Source organism: Schistocerca gregaria, chromosome 2 (assembly GCF_023897955.1).
Source record: "Schistocerca gregaria isolate iqSchGreg1 chromosome 2, iqSchGreg1.2, whole genome shotgun sequence".
NCBI classification, from domain to species: Eukaryota; Metazoa; Arthropoda; class Insecta; order Orthoptera; family Acrididae; genus Schistocerca; species Schistocerca gregaria.
Window position 1 is genome coordinate 266,749,911 of NC_064921.1, and position 18,000 is coordinate 266,767,910.

An 18,000-nucleotide genomic window follows, 5' to 3' on the forward strand; every position below is an offset into this window, starting at 1 on the left:
GATGAGTATATTTTATAAGCAGCATTTAAAATGAATATGCCACTGTAAGTTGAGCATTCTTTTTTTAACTCTTTTGTTGTATATGCTTATTATTTTTACTACATTTCATTCCTCTGAAATTTTCCCCAAGCACCAAATATCATTCAACAACTGCACAAATAACTTCTTCCATTTAATACTGGCACATTTTATAAGCTTCAGATTTATTTCGCCTGTATCTGTAGCCTTCCTGTTCCTGGCCTTTAAATACTTTCAATGTCTGACAATTTGATTACATTGTATTCTCCAACATTCACAATATTTGTATAGTAAGGCTAATCTTTCTTGACTAACAGTGCTTGTAATACTGTAACAATTCATTTCCTGTTATTGTATCTGTCTTTGCTTTGTGATAGTTTTCACAACATAATATTTTGAATCCAAACTTTTGAGCCAAAGTTAAATCATACTCTCGCCTTTTATGATTTGTCTCTGTTTGTTTGCCTACCAAGATTGCTAACTAGCTCTCTCCCTTTTTTTTTTTTTTTTTTTTTTTACTGTGACATTTCTTTCACTTTCTCCCTATTAATCCAAATCAGACATGGTACCTTTTTTTCCATTACAACTTTATCAAGTACATTACTACTTAATTTCAGCCAAGTTGATTTTGTCATTTTTTGTGCAGTGTACTTAGCTGTCTTAATTAAAATTTCCTTTAACTCATTTCAGCTGTGTTCTGTATCTTCTGTCCTCCCTCTGACATAATTCTCCATTCTCATCTGATACAGATGTCTGATCCCAGATTGTTCTAATAGCTGCCTTTATGTAACTGTAATTTTCAATTACATTTATATGATCTTCATTTCCCAAAGCGTCTAACTTATTGCTTAACTTAATCGGGTATACCTCCCTATTCTTATGTAAACTCTTGGTAATCTAAATCTCCGATTTCCTGTCTGATTAATATGCATCTTTACCGCTCTAAATTTATTTTTTCTTTGCATCTTGCAAGTCCATGATCATTTGAAATTCTAAAGTGGTTTATGACTATCACATCCTAAATAATTTCTTTATTTATTCATTTTTTGACTAAATATAATTGATTTCATTTTTGTATAATTGAAAGAAACATTCCACGTGGTAATAATATATTAAAAAACAAAGATGCTGTGACTTACCAAATGAGAAAGCGCTGGTAGATAGACACAATAAAAAAACACATTTATTGTGCCTATCTACCAGCGCTTTCTCGTTTGGTAAGTCACAGCATCTTTGTTTTTTTAATATGATTTCATTTTTAGTTTTATGTAGTTCTTGGTAATTCATTGTTTACTACTAGAAGAGTGAGTATGCTCTCTACAAATTCTACTTATGTAAGACCTCTATCATTATTGCCCTTGAAGAATCATTATTTACATTTTTCACACTTTTGCATTAAAAATTTTCATTACAGGCTCCACTGTCCTAGATACAACAATAAAACAACAACAACAATCTAACAGAGGATTTTACTGTCATTTATCAGTTTCTGTAACTTTTCTCAAGTCTTGTGCCTTTTAAAGAGAATAAAAATAGACTGGTGATTTTATTCAGGTCTGTAAAACTTAAGGATGAAAGTAACTTTCACATGATGTGAAACATAATGCAAGGTAACTTGGGCCATACACAGAAGAACTGCTACAGTGCAGCACAGAAGGTAACTCATGCAATGAGACGAACAGAAATGTCACTTTTATTCAAAGACACTAATTACATTGAAGTCGTGATGGAAATTACTAAAGGCGGGACATGGTTCTCAGTAGGGTATGTGATCGCCATGGACAGCAGTGCATGCTTTGCAACATCCTCCCATGCTAGCCACAATCTTGGTAAGGCTTTCTTGTAGTAGGGTGTCCCATTCCTTGACCAGCATATTTTTATGGATGGCAGTTCACAATAACACTGAACAGAACCAGTGGAGGAGCTCTTAGAATGAGAGACTATTCGACAAATTGGACTGGCTTGCCCATTCCCCTGACTTAAATCCCATTGAGCACATGCAGTAGTTGTTGGGGAGATGCATTTCAGCACACCCACATTTACCAATGACCTTCCAGCAGTTGTCAACCATGCTGGTGGAGAAAAGGAACACCCTACCACAAGAACTCATTGCCAACCCTGTGGCCAGTACAGGAGTACACTTCAGAGCATTCCCTGATACCCATAGTGATCACACACCCTATTAATAACTGTATCACACATTTTGTAATGTTCAGTGGACCATCATAAACTGCAATAACTTCAGTGTAATTATTGTCTTCAAATAAAAGTGACATATCTGTTTGTGTCACTGCATACTTTTTTCAGTTACCTACTGTACTATAAAGTAGCACTTCTTTCCACATATAGTCCAAGTTTCACTGAGCTATGTTACATTCACAGTGACACATCATACAAAAGTTACTTTATGTATACATGATACTACAGTACCAGTGTTGCTCAGAAGTATGATGCAATCTTTCTCTGAAAAAACAGGCACTGTGGTGACTGCAGCTGTTATGAAATATGTGAAATGTATCTGCAGTTGCAAGTATGGACAACCATACATCATGGTAAGACAACTGCTCACAATGAGTGGGAAATTCAGGATCAAGTCTCAGTACAAAAAAAATTTTTCATTGTTGTCATTCCACTCTACAGCAGATGGTTGTCCACATTCACAACTGTGAATAATATTTGATGAAAATTACTTTCATTCTTATATTTTGCACACCAGTGTAGTTGAATAATTTCCATGAAATATCTTTTGTTTATCATTACCACAAATCTTGTTATTCTGTCCATAATATTATTTTTAATTTTCTTATCCACGATCAAGCCTATGCTTGAATTGCCTCCCTCCTCTGCCCCTTTGTAATAAGACACTTGTCTTAAGATTCACATTACTGTCTACTTAGCAGGTGCAGGTGCAAAAATGGCTAGATTGGCCCCATGGACTAAAGCCATTGTCTGAGTTTCCATATTCCGCTTCACCCAAAGTTCTTTCCCCCCAAGCCAAAATATATTTACCCAATAAACATGCACTTGGCAATAAAGGAACGTGAATGTGGCTATAGGATCCTATCAATCCCACCCTTGGTACAATAATCTACCTGGGTCTAAAGAGTCTATTGAGATACATAAATAGTGTTAAACATTGATAGAGCAATGTTCACACTAGTCTCAGCCAAGCCCCGAGTGCCTTTAAGTCTTTGTAAGTGGAATCAACTAAATCATCAGTCCATATAATGATCATGGGACCGAAAAGCCACCACAAACTCACCTCATACCCCTTCCCAGTTCCAAGCCAATATTATCACTTAAGTCAGTTCCTCTTTGTGTGAGGCATAAAGCATTCCAATCAAGAGAGTTGCAAATACTAACTCCCCACTCAGCCTGCAATGTAAGTATGTGAGTAGCCCATCTGTATTGTTCTTCACAAAGGTTTCCATCTTTACAGTTACTTCACAAATACTAACAGATGAGTGGCATGACTATCTGGATTGCACAACAGGATGTACCCCACTCAGTTAAATTAATCCTTGCTAGGATTTCAATAACGGTTCTACCCTGCTCAAGTTGTTAGAAGACACACATTTCAGAGACTTACAAAAGAAATCGGTGATAGTTAGTGCATAACATGAACTATTGGAAAGGTCAGGTTATACCGTGACAATATTTCATACAAACTACTCATCAGTTTCTGCCCTATACCACATTAATTTGTCCCTCAATATTATACTTCAACTGTTTGACTCTCTGCATAAGTCTTCCAAGTCATCACACTAAAATGCCATAACGGTCCATTCCGACATTTCAAAACACATCCTGAAAATTTTCACGCAGATAGAACACACTGAAAGAAGTACACTGCCAAAAGTTTAGCTGCTAAGGTGCACTGCAAGTATTTTATTTTTAATTTAAAGTTACTCATTTTTTCCATACAAAGAGCCTCTTATAGCAGTGGCTTGTACCTCCCTTCTTCCCTACCACTCAAATCAGTGAATAAGTAGAATGAGCTGTGAAAATAAGATGTAGCACCATATAGCATGAAGTTCAAAGTGCACACAAGCAAATTTTAACCATTTAAATCATACCACTTCATTAGTTTCTCTAATAACTCGCAGTTCATGTAACAGCTAAACTGCTGGATATTTAATTGTTACAACAGCGACTAGCAGAGGAAAGAAAATCAAGGCAGTGTATGCTGTTACATTACAAACAATTCTACGCAGCAGGACTATAATTTGTCGTGATGCAAATTGACAATGCAGAAACGATTGAAGTAAAACAATACTGTTCCACTGAAAGGTCTTAAAGACAAAGAGCTACTGGAAATTATACTGTCCAACAATGATCTGAAAATTGCATTAAACTGGCGACAAATGTATTTTTTCAAGAGTCTGAATCACACTATTAGTTTTGGGTAGAATATCTGAATTATATTGACAGTTGTTTCATTATCCTGCTAAAGACAGAGGTGTCATTATGTTCAGGCCAAGAGTCCAACAACAGCAAGGAATTATTATCTGTGAAAGTTAAGAAGACACTTTGAATGTAACACTGACAATTATTCTCCCTGATTTTTCCAGATTTTGCTACGTCAATTAAAAGACTTTTACAAGTAAGCAATCTTGGTTTTTAATTTTTTCTCCTAAGTTGCCTAGATGTTCCTGGAAACAGAGATAATATTGAGAAAACAGTAATCCACTGACACTTATCACCAAAATTGTTGTATACGAAAGTGTCATAGTACTCATCAACTGCACAAGTGACTGTCTTTTTTTTGGTTCGAAGTGATAAAGTGTGGTTTGCACGATATCAGCCAGACTGGCTTTATACACAGCTTTTAGGGAAAAGGAGAAGCTATGTCTCCCTGTCAGTTATGAATTTCTCTACAGTATCAACTATTAATGACATTTCCTCTACACATTAACTTCGAGTAACCATCATAATTTTGCAACTTATTTTTTTGAATCTGTTTAACAACTTCGAAGAAGTTTGGAAATTAGTAATGTTCATTTCACTTGCAACAGAGCATCAAGTCTCATAGATCTCTCTCACTAATGGTGTACTGACTCTCATGTGTAGTTCTAAATCTTTTGAATACCTTTTCTTTCTCACTTTTCTGCGTTTGTGTAAATCTTTCTTCCATTTATAAAACTGATGCTCAAATTTTATGAAATGAAACCGGCTTTGCACACTGCTTAAGTTTAAGCATTTTCTTTCTCCCTCATTTAACCAAAAAATTTGAAGTCTTTTCTTTGTCACTGAAAGCTATTGCTGTACATGTTTCTTTTGGGTTTGGAAGGTGTTCAATTTTTGTTCTGGAGTTTAATTAGCACGATTATCATTTGATCCACAAGTCACGGAACTGAGTCTTTTCTTGCTCCTTCTAATGTAATCACAATTCCTAATGAAATGTTGACGTCACTGGAATGGATGTTCAAGAAATTAAGTAATAAGTAACACACATGCAGGTCTTCAGTAGAAGTGGGTGATTTCTATTGCATACCATTCTTCATATTTTACCTTTGGAAGATTGAAAATATTAATTGGATTCCACTTTACCGCGAAACTTCAAAACATGCACAAAGACAGATGCTACGTTCAATCATCTACCAAGAAGTCACAGAGAAAATTAATTCAGTTTTATCTCCATTGTTAACACTTAGTGATACCACAAAAGCAACTGCTAATTATTATGGATATTGAATGAGCTGCAAATTCGAGTGAATACTAACAGTGCACAGGTGTGTCAGAGAAACTATCAATGGAAACTGAAATTCGCTTTACAAATTATGATCGCTTCGTGCCATGTTATCTGTTCACTGATGTGCCGTGTATCAAAGATATGTGACTGCCATGTTGCGCATGCACTGTCTGCTACAGCTATGGCAAGGATGTACATTTCTCGAGCTGCCTAGCTAACTAGGAATTTGGCAAATTTCAACATTAAAAAAAAAAAATACTTGCAGTGTCTCTTTTCATCTAAAATTCTAACACTGTGGTTCTTTCGGCGCATTCTTCCTGTATAAGAAAATTCGGGGCCAGATTCGACATGTTGTATCAGACAGTTCCCTAATAAGAGTCACACGGGTTTCCCAGAAGAGTAATTCCAAATCATGCCACAGATTACTGCAGTTGGCCTTGATATGAAAGGATGCTTGTTACCAACATGCAGAATTAGCATTTTCATTGTTGGATGCAAGCATTATATTCTGGATCAGATCTTTGAGTCAGCATAGCAAATACTATAGTCTTTTTACTATATTCCTCTGGCACTATTTTTATGGCATTCTAATACTTATGCATAGTGAACCATTTATCAATTAATACTGCACAACTGCATTCCACAAACCACAAAAATCTTTTTACAATTCTTTTCTTGCCCAAACATGTTTAGACGCATGTGTTGCATAATAAATGTTTTCTTGGAATATGAAAATACATGTTTAACAATAAAATTCACAAGTGGAAAATTAGGCCTTACGGTGTACAGCAATATGTCTTTTAACATTTTTTATCTGTTCCAAACCTTACCTTACATACTAATTGGTAAGACTTTGGAGGATCATATTTAACTGAGCAGAAAAATTTTCATCCATAGCAACTTGATGTTTTTGTGAAAGTACATGGTCAGCCAACAAAATCAGATTTTTATTAATGTATTTTTGCTGCGGAAGATTATTTTAAGAGTACTTTCTGTTCAAATGGCTATCATTGCCACCTTGTACATTTTCCTCTTTTGCAGATGGAGATGCTGAAATAGTGAAGATTTTATTTTTAGTATGAGGTCTCGTAGCTTTAACCACTGAACTTTCAAACACACCATTGATATTCATACACTCCTGGAAATGGAAAAAGAACACATTGACACCGGTGTGTCAGACCCACCATACTTGCTCCGGACACTGCGAGAGGGCTGTACAAGCAATGATCACACGCACGGCACAGCGGACACACCAGCAACCGCGGTGTTGGCCGTCGAATGGCGCTAGCTGCGCAGCATTTGTGCACCGCCGCCGTTAGTGTCAGCCAGTTTGCCATGGCATACGGAGCTCCATCGCAGTCTTTAACACTGGTAGCATGCCGTGACAGCGTGGACGTGAACCGTATGTGCAGTTGACGGACTTTGAGCGAGGGCGTATAGTGGGCATGCGGGAGGCCGGGTGGACGTACCGCCGAATTGCTCAACACGTGGGGCGTGAGGTCTCCACAGTACATCGATGTTGTCGCCAGTGGTCGGCGGAAGGTGCACGTGCCCGTCGACCTGGGACCGGACCACAGCGATGCACGGATGCACGCCAAGACCGTAGGATCCTACGCAGTGCCGTAGGGGACCGCACCGCCACTTCCCAGCAAATTAGGAACACTGTTGCTCCTGGGGTATCGGCGAGGACCATTCGCAACCGTCTCCATGAAGCTGGGCTACGGTCCCGCACACCGTTAGGCCGTCTTCCGCTCACGCCCCAACATCGTGCAGCCCGCCTTCAGTGGTGTCGCGACAGGCGTGAATGGAGGGACGAATGGAGACATGTCGTCTTCAGCGATGAGAGTCGCTTCTGCCTTGGTGCCAATGATGGTCGTATGCATGTTTGGCGCCGTGCAGGTGAGCGCCACAATCAGGACTGCATACGACCGAGGCACACAGGGCCAACACCCGGCATCATGGTGCGGGGAGCGATCTCCTACACTGGCCGTACACCTCTGGTGATCGTCGAGGGGACACTGAATAGTGCACGGTACATCCAAACCGTCATCGAACCCATCGTTCTACCATTCCTAGACCGGCAAGGGAACTTGCTGTTCCAACAGGACAATGCACGTCCGCATGTATCCCGTGCCACCCAACGTGCTCTAGAAGGTGTAAGTCAACTACCCTGGCCAGCAAGATCTCCGGATCTGTCCCCCATTGAGCATGTTTGGGACTGGATGAAGCGTCGTCTCACGCGGTCTGCACGTCCAGCACGAACGCTGGTCCAACTGAGGCGCCAGGTGGAAATGGCATGGCAGACCGTTCCACAGGACTACATCCAGCATCTCTACGATCGTCTCCATGGGAGAATAGCAGCCTGCATTGCTGCGAAAGGTGGATATACACTGTACTAGTGCCGACATTGTGCATGCTCTGTTGCCTGTGTCTATTTGCCTGTGGTTCTGTCAGTGTGATCATGTGATGTATGTGACCCCAGGAATGTGTCAATAAAGTTTCCCCTTCCTGGGACAATGAATTCACGGTGTTCTTATTTCAATTTCCAGGAGTGTAATGTAAGCATGGTCCCAGTTGATGTTAGACTGTTCTCCTGTTGGATCTACTGCATAATTTCAACTTAGGTCCTAGTGTCATTTTCTCAAATGTCCCTGAACATCTAGATTGCAGAGTCAAACAATGGAAAATCCAGGATGGAATGTAACAATAATAGGAAAAGGGTAGTTTCTCTACACACACACACACACACACACACACACACACACACACACACACACTTCTACAGTCTCTTGCCACTGAGGCCAGACTGCGAGCAATAGTGACTGGAGATACTGTTGCATATCTTGGGATGGGGTCACTGTGGCACGAAATGTAGGTGGATGAATCAGACATGTGCCGAAGTCCTAATTCCAAGTGAGCCTTGCAGTTCAAAACAACAGTGGTGGAGTCTTTGTCAGCAGGTAGGATTATAAGGTCAGGATCAGTTGTTGGGTGGTCAATTGCCGTTGTTTCTGCGAATGAAGCTGAGGCAAGTTTTGAGGTCAACAAATCCTGGAAAGTTAACAGGAGGTGATCTGGGGGCAATGTGGGTGGATCACAGTTGGGTGGAGGAGTGAACTGAAGGTTTAACATTGGGCTTTGGTTGAGTCTCATTGGTAGGTTGGGGGCAAAAAAGTGTTCGCACTTTATGGCCCAGGAGAAGGGGTGGTCTTTGAAAATTTCTGCAAGGTTGAACTTGGGAGTAGGGCAAAAGGTGAGGCCATTGTAAAGGACTGATACTTCTGCAGGGCTAAGGTTTTTGGACAAAAGGTTCACGACTGTGTTTCGGGTCTGTTTAGATTCTGGATTCTGTATGGCAATGGGAAGGAGTTTTTGAGGGTGGGGTAAATGTAGCATGCCTGTGAGGCAGGGTTTGTCAGCTATGGGGAGATTTTTGGGAAGGGAGGGGGGGGGGGGGGGAGGGAGGTTTGGAGGATGTTGTAGAGGTGATGGATAGTGATAGTCCAAGATGGGATTAAGAAATGAACAGGGCTGAGACTTTTTTTGAGGTGGCGTAGTGCATGTTGCTCTAGTTCTTGGAGGGCAAGAGTTTCAATGTGTGACATGGGATCCATGAATTTCAGATTGCATAGCAGAATTTTACGTTTGGAGAGGAGGTATTGTAAGGAGATTTGGGCCTGATTGGTATAGTTTTGCAGGATTATGTTGGTGAGGGTTAAGGCCCGGCAAAATCTGAAAAGGTGGAGGTAATTGTGGGAGAAAGGGTGGCAGTCGGAGATTGGTAATTTGATTGGATTCCACGAGGCAAGCAACAATGCAGGAACAGTATGTGGACAGGGTTCTGGCTAGGGATAAGGAAACTTTCTGTACTGACGCAGATGGAAGGAACAAGGGCCTAGGTGGAGAATAAAATTGCATAAAAATACATAAATAATGTAGAAATATGTCTGCCAAAATTCGCAAAAATACATCCAAACATTTGGGAAACAACCACGAAAAAAATCAAATGTATGAAGGAAGGGGGAAACAGGATGAAATCTGAGGGAATAGGCTGACAGAGAAAGGTGTCCGCCAACTGAAATTGGCATTGGATACACAATGAGACCAAAGAAAAAAATAAAAAGATAGTAACATGGGTTGCAGGTCTGTGAGTGGATATATGTGAAGAAGGAGGACGGCAGATAAGACTAGTAGATTAGGTGAAGTTAGAAGGTGTGAACTGGAATAAAGAGGAGAATGAGTGGGGGGTGAGGAAGCGTTGATAGGATGAGGCACAAGTTCGTGTGGTACAGGAAGGTCCAGTAAATAACATATGAAAATACATGAGAATGAAGGTGTATGATTAATGATACAGGTGGGAGTACTGTGGAACATGAGATGTTGCACCAACTATCGGCATGGTCTTGTAGCCCTCTGATATCCGCAACAGAGACAGTAGGTACAGTGTGGCTCATAAGTACAGTGTGTGGTGCAGTTTGTAAGGTGACAAGAGAATCACAGGAAGAAAAGGAAGAAGGACAGACACTGAGTATAGGAATGCATTAGAAAATAGTAACACAGGAAAACAGCTCTGGGTTACAGGATGGAAGAATAGCTGTCAGGCAAAATCAACCAATGAAAAATCTAGGATGGAATGTATCAATATTACGAAAATGATAGTTCCCACTCACCATATAGCAGAGATGCTGAGTCATAGATAGGCACAACAAAAAGACTGTCGGGAAGTGAGCTATCAGCCAACGCACACATGCACGCATGCGCGCGCCCGCCCACACACACACACAGACACACAGACACAGACACACACACACACACACACACACACACACACACACACACGGCCACAGTCTACAGCTAATGAGGCCAGACTGCGAGCAGCAGTGCGTGATGAGAGAAGCAACTGGGTGGTGGGAGAAAGGAGGCTGGGGGATGGGGGGCTGGGGAAGGGTTAGTGGAGGGTAAAGTGTAGTTTGTGGGAGCAGACAGGGATGAGGTGGAGAGAGAGTAGGACAGGTAGGTGCAATTGGGAAGTTAGATGGAGGGCATGCGGGGGAGAGGGGGTAGCAGAAAAGGAGAGAAGCAAAATAGACTGTGAGTGCTTTGTTGGAATAGAGGGCTGTGTAGTGCCAAGACAGGAACAAGGTAGGGGCTAGATGGGTAAGAACAATGACTTATGAAGACGGAAGCCAGGAGGGTTACGTGAACATAGGGTATTCTGCAGGGAGAGTTCCCACCTGCACAACATGGAAAAGCTGGTGTTGCTGGGAAGGATCCAGATGGCATGGGCTGTGGAGCAGTCACTGAAATGAAGGGCATTATGTTGGGCAGTGTGCTCAGCTGCAGGGTGGTCCAGCTGTTTCTTAGCTACAGTTTATCAATTGGGCAGAGAGCTTGTTGGTAGTCACGCCCATGTAGAGTGCAATGCAGTGATTGTAGCTTAGCTTGTACATTGCATGACTAGTTTCACAGGTAGTCCTGCCTCTGCTGGGACAGGTGATGCTTGTGACCGGACTGGAGTAAGTGGTGGTGGGAGGATGTATGGGACAGATCTTGCATCTACATCTATTACAGGGATATGAGCCATGAGGCAAGAGGGTTGGGAACAGGGGCACGACAAGAGGTAGTTGAAACCCTGGCAGAGGAAGTGATTCAGCTGCACAAGTCCAAGTTTTACTGAGCCATGAGGGGAATACTCCTCTATGGCAGGACAGCGGGACTTTGGGAGGTGGTAGGTGACTGGAGAGATAAGGCATAGGAGATCTCTTTTTCTACAAGGTTGGGAGGGGAAATTATGGTCTGTGAATGCCTCAGTGAGACACTCGGTATATTTCAAGAGGGACCGTTTGTCACTACAGATGTGACAGCCATGGTTGGCTAGGCTGTATGGAAGGGACTTCTTGGTATGGAATGGATGGCAGCTGTCAAAGTCCAGGTATTGCTGGTGGTTGGTAAGTTTGATGTGGACAGAGGTACTGATGTAGCCATCCTTCAGATGGAGGTCAACATTGAGAAACGTAGCTAGTTGGGAGAGGTGTTGAGGTTCTGGGAGAATGTGGATCAGGTGTCCACATCCTCAATCCAGATCGTGAACATGTCATCGATGAATCTGAACCAGCTGAGGTGTTTGAGATTCTGGATGTGAACTCTTTCTGCAGTATATCCTATATTCCGGTAAAACTCCTGGCCTCAACCTGTTTAATTTGTGGATCACATGTATGAAACCTTCTTGCCTGTGTTGCACTGCATGATCTGTTTAGTTTTGTATGGTTGTGCTTGTGATTGTGAGTTTTTATAGGAAAGTAATGTTATTATGCCTAAATTTTCACTCATGAATTTTATCATAAAACCTGTTTATTTTCACATTTCAATAAAATAGCACCCTAGTGATGATTTCAAAAATGTTTTAGAACATATTTGGGTAAGAAAAGTAACAAAACGATTTTGGGAAATGCATAAATGGATGGAACACAATTACCAAATTTGTTTAGCAAACACAGGTCAAGTTACAGCAAATCAAACAATAACTCTAACACGTCTCACAAAGAAGTGATCACTTTTTTTAAGCAAGGAAGGAATATTAGAGTTTACTAATCCATCCATGATGAGGTCATTAAAAGATAGAACAACACAAACTTGGATTGGGAAAGGATACAAGGCAAACTGATCATGTTCTTTACCAAACAAATTATCCTCAGATTTGTCTTAAATGATTTAGGGAAACCACAGACAACCTAAATTGGGGTGGTTGGACAGGGATATTTGAACCATTGCCTTAATGAATGTGAGTTGAGTCTCTTAACCACTAAGCGAAACTGTTTGGTTTAGTCTTTTCTGAACATAAATCAGCATGATTAATAACGGCGCAACCTGCATGCTGTGCATCAAGACAGTCCAAGAATGTGGGCAATTATACTGCCTGAAAAAAATAAAAAATGTAAAGTACTCACAAGGTGTTGAGGATTGAGAGGGTATGTTATGCTATTTCAGCAATTATAAAATTGAGTCAAATTTACAAAGAACTTGGCAGTAAGAGCTTATTTATCAATATGATACTGCATACCCTCTGGCCTGGATGCATGCATCATCATAACAATTTTGTATTTTTTCCTGAGACACTTTTGTAATTGGTCTCTGATATCCTAGGAACTGACACAGGGATGGAGTTGATGTCTAAGCTGGATGCACACATGTTCTATTGGGGACAGATCTGGGATCTTGCTGATTATGGGAATACATTCATGTCACACAGACAGTTCATAGAGACAGGTATCTAGCGATGAACATTCTCCTGCTGAAAAATGGCAACACAATTCTGTTACATAAGGGAGGGGGGGGGGGGTAACATAAGGATACAGGATGTCCATGTTGTACTGTCAAAATCTGCTCAAATACTACCAGCCCTGACCTGAAGTCATATACCCGATGGCTCACTTCACCATGATGCTAGGACTGACACTGCTGTGCCTCTCCAAAACATTGGAAAAATAGGACTTCTTCCTTGGTCAACGTCATATTCACCAATGATGGCCATCCAGGGTAGTGCAGAATCACAGTTCATTGCTGAATGTGATGTCTCACATCTGCAGTCTATGTTTCCCTGTTATGGTACCACTCGAAACACAACCACTGTTTATTTTGTGGCTTTAATGGCCTCCTTCATATGGGACAGTAATTCCTTAGTCCTGTTAATAAAAGTCTCTGACTAGTGGTAGGGGTAACACAGAATATTTTGGCGAGACCATTACTTGTTGTTGAATGGAAGGCACAGGCACGAAGGGGTTACAATGTGCTGGGTGCACAATATGATGACTCTCCCTTGTGATGGTAAGATGTGGTTGAATGGAACCTTGACAATCAGCATGCATGCTCTCACATTCCCATGCAGTCCAACTCTGGGCCACTGTCACAACTAGACGCCCCACAAATCAGCATTTTGCGTGGCTCAACCAGCTGGCCAAATGGAAACTCACAATGAGGTGTTGATAACGTTATCTCACAAGAGTCCAAGCAGGACAAGCTACCGCATGGGACAACTACCTGTGAGGGGCACCAAGAGTGCAACAACTGCAAGATATCTATATAGGATGTGTCACAATTAGTAGCAGATGCTTGGGCACAAATGTGAGAGGGGTGCCAGGGTTGCCCAAGTGCAAGATTTGAACACAGTGCTTATCACAATTAATATCAAAAACTACTACTGGAAAAAGTGTACAATGGAAAAAGGGAAGGAGGGGGAGGGGGGGGGGCAGAAGAAGAGGGGCACCAAATGATAAATTGATTTACGAACAAATGTTCTCGAACCACCCCTGTGAGTACACAGCATCTCCATGTCCTTCACAGTGATCACTCAAAATATGACACTGTTCATGCCCCCTATTTTACCCTAAGAGGCCTAGTAGCAACACAAAATCCAAACACTTTGATGGCCATTCTACATGTCAGAGAATTGCAACTCTATAATCATTTAAATATTCGCATAGTGTGTACATGAAAGAAGTTACATTGACATCCTACCATGTCTTCTGGGTGCTTCACTTTTCTGTTCAGGCTTTGTACTTACATGGAATGTGATCCAGGCTTTTTGTTATATATATATATATAATAGAAAGAAACATTCCACGTGGGAAAAATATATATTGTGTCTGTCTACCAGCGCTTTAAATTCATAAAAGTAGACAAGAGAATATAAAATAATCATTTCTCATCACTTTATTTTATACATACCTTCTTTAGTTTTTTCATTAGATTCTGATAGTGTTTTCGATTTTCATCTTTTTCGGACTGGTTGTCTGATACCAGTGTAGAATGGATAAGTGTTGCCAACATGTCAATAACAGTTGTGAACAGTTCCCTATAAGTTGAATACATTCGTGAGAAATTTCTAATAAACACAATGCAAACATTTGAAAACAGTAAAAATAAAACATTGACATCTTACGCATTATTATTCAGATCAATGATTCCATAGCTGATAAGCTGCACAAGCAGAATTGCCCAGTCTGTTGTAACAGTTGTATTGCGTTGGATTGTATCAAACATGCCACCAACAAGGCTGAATCTCAGCTGCAAGGCTCCTTGCATCATTGCTCTTCCCTTTGGATCTTCAAGAATCGTTAGACGTTCCTGAAGGAAACACACATATTAAGAAAGTAACAAACACATTAATTAATTAAAACAGCTGTACTGCATTTCAGGTCCAGCTATCAGTAATTAGTGGGATGTGGAAAAAGTAAGGTCAGTTGTGTTTTGGGACTATATTATAGTCGGAGTCACGAATGATGGCAGTCGAGTTTAGGTTTGTTCTGCGCACCTGTGTCAACCATACTCTGACAGCCAATGAGCATTCAGTAGTGTTCTGCTCTGAATGCTGTAGCTAATGCGAGCATTAAATGTGATTGTAAGGAATTGTTTAGTGAGTTTCTGTTTTATTTGTTGCGAGCTATCATTGCTGATGGTGATAGTAAGTGATAAATTATGCATAAGCGGGTGACACACATAATCTGCAGGATATACGCTTCCTTGCGTGTACAGCAAGTGTTGCTTGTAATCGTTCCCGTCCATGCCTCGACATGTGCAAACCACCATAATTCGTGGATCAGACTATAACAGCCTTCATCCTTACAATGCTAATTATAAGTTTCCTTTATGGTCGTCCACAATTTCAGTACTATTTGTGCCTGGTGATACTTTTGAAGGAATATAAACTGAATTTATACTGAGAAGTCTGATGATGGGGGTTACTAAGTTTCAACTCTGTTACTTATAAAGTTGAGATACTTATTTTACTTTGAGAATAATTTTCCCAAACCCTCAGCAAGGATATGTGTTGACAGTGAATGATATGAGTTCCTGGAGAATTTAAACTTCATGACAGATTAAAATTGTATTGGGGCTCAGAACTTGGTGCTTGTTTTTCCACATGTTGACGAGGCTATTTGGGCAATTTGGTTGTATTTTACTTACTTTTTACCTTTTCTACAATTGTTTCTAGTCCTTCTCTCCTTCTATACACCTCTGAAGCAGGTCATGAAGTATGTTCCGCTACCTTAATCATAAGAGAATTATCTAAGAAAGGAAAGGATCTACAGCTGACACCCAATGAAGCACAGTTTTAATCTATTAGAGAATTTATAACAACATATACTTCACTGGAGAATTAAAGATTAATCCCCAGGAAGTATTTTTTGTCAAGTTCTCTAGGAACTGGAAAACAACTGTTACTTTCCTGAAATATATTTACTTTAAAATTGCTGTATCAATCATTCCCACTTAATAGACAGTTTACTGAACTATGTGAACTTAATTATGATTTGTAATTTACATAGTATTGTTAACCATTTGAATGTGTCCATTTACATTCCACTCAGAAAAGATGGAATAATATAATGTACTACATGTCAATTAATCTTGCTTTCTAATTTACATGTATTCTATTTTATTTATTATTGGTTCAAATGGCTCTATGCACTATGGGACTTACCATCTGAGGTCGTCAGTCCCCTTGACTTAGAAATATGTAAACCTAACTAACCTAAGGACATTACACTCATCCAAGCCTGAGGCAGGATTCGAACCTGCGACCGAAGCAGCTGCGTGGTTCCGGGCCCTTCAGACTGAAGTGCCTAGAACTGCTCTGCCACAGGCACCGGCTATTTATTATTCACATCATTCTACCACACACACACACACACACACACACACACACACACACACACACACACAAACAGAGAGAGAGAGAGGGAGAGAGAGAGAGAGAGAGAGAGAGAGAGAGAGAGAGAGAGAGAGAGAGAGAGAGGATGAAGCAAAATTCGTGCACTCGGGCTTTGCAGTGCGACTCCTCACATGCCAGTGATACATAAAAGCCAGTCACACAATTTTGTCTGGCAAGTACATTTGGCAGGATGTTAAAGAGTGCAATCTGGCAACACTGTAACCACATGTATGGTAACTACCTCTGTCAGCACATATTAGTTGTGCAGTACAGTTGGTGCAGTGGATAGAGTTTTGGGTTAGCATGCAGGAGGTCGATGGTTCGATCCTGGTTTGAGGCATATATTTTTTTATTTGGTAAATGTAGTCAGGGTGGTACACTATCTGGCATCTTAATCATCAACAGCGATTGCAGCAGGTCCTCTAAAAAACATTTGCACTTATCTACTACAATCGTAGAGATGGAAGATTAGTTAGCTTTGAAAAAAGCCCTTTCCACATTGTGGGCTGAAACTTATTTGCACCACTTCATCTACTATATGTGAAACCTGTTTCCTTTGTAACCTCCTCCAATGGTCCCATAGATTAGAACCAACTATTATTCTTGCCTTGTTCAGGTCCATTACATTTCATTAGGGGTTTACGTTACCAGTAGAACTAACAACGTGCTTTGTGAATAACATCCTAACTCGGTCATTATTTGTATGTGTTATCACCATAGTCTCACTAATGCCTTTCAACACCGAGTCTGGTAACTGCATGCTGTTTAGTACGTATCTCAATGCATTATTATTATTATTATTATTATTATTACATCTATGGGATTGTGGAAACATCACATCTATTACCGTTAGGGAAACAGTGTAATTCTAAACCAAACATTTCATAATTAGCGGTGTCTGAATGAATCATGCGGAACGGTATCTGTCACAGGGATGATGCGCATTAGGTGGAACAGCATGCAGGACTAGTTATGGGCAGAGTAACACGCCCATGACAGACTCCAATGTACATGCATACACGTATCACATTTTCTCATTATAAACCTCTAAACCAGTATGGAAGACATATGGCAAACACAAACGATGAATATGTGGATATGCTTCTGGTCCTTGGTACATCAGAACCGGGCTGGTGTTGCAGCTAGTAAATACGCTGCTAGATATCCTCGTCGATGCTATCCAGATAAAAATGTGTATCACTGTCTTGAGCTGCGCCTTTGGGAGTCATGTTCTCTCCTTCCACAATCGCATGATGGAGGTCAACCACTGTCTTGAGCTGCGCCTTTGGGAGTCACGTTCTCTCCTTCCACAATCGCATGATGGAGGTCAACCATGGACTTGCCATACTTCAGCTACTGAGAAAGCTATTCTGGAGGTCATACACCAAGAATCTCAGAAAAGTACAGGCAGCATAGCAAGGCAGCTGTGTGTCTCATAATGCATGGTCATTAATGTGTTGCACGAGCTTGGGTTGCACCCCTATCACTATGCTTTCACCCCTACATGTTGGCTGACCGGTTGACTGCACGAAGGTATCATGTATACCTCTCAAACTATCTGCCTGAAGTGGTGAAAGAT

At 40.8% G+C, this 18,000-nt stretch overlaps 1 protein-coding gene across 4 annotated transcripts in view; it reads right to left on the reverse strand.

Moving 5' to 3' along the window:
* LOC126336849 (mediator of RNA polymerase II transcription subunit 12) overlaps nt 1-18,000 on the reverse strand; it is a 356,148-nt gene that overhangs the window by 108,475 nt on the left and 229,673 nt on the right. For all 4 annotated transcript variants that reach the window (XM_050000939.1, XM_050000937.1, XM_050000940.1 and 1 more), the window contains 2 exons: nt 14,649-14,833; nt 14,435-14,561 (listed from right to left, as the gene is read on the reverse strand). In XM_050000939.1, coding sequence (XP_049856896.1) covers nt 14,435-14,561; nt 14,649-14,833 — 312 coding nt within the window. The remainder of the gene's footprint in view (nt 1-14,434; nt 14,562-14,648; nt 14,834-18,000) is intronic.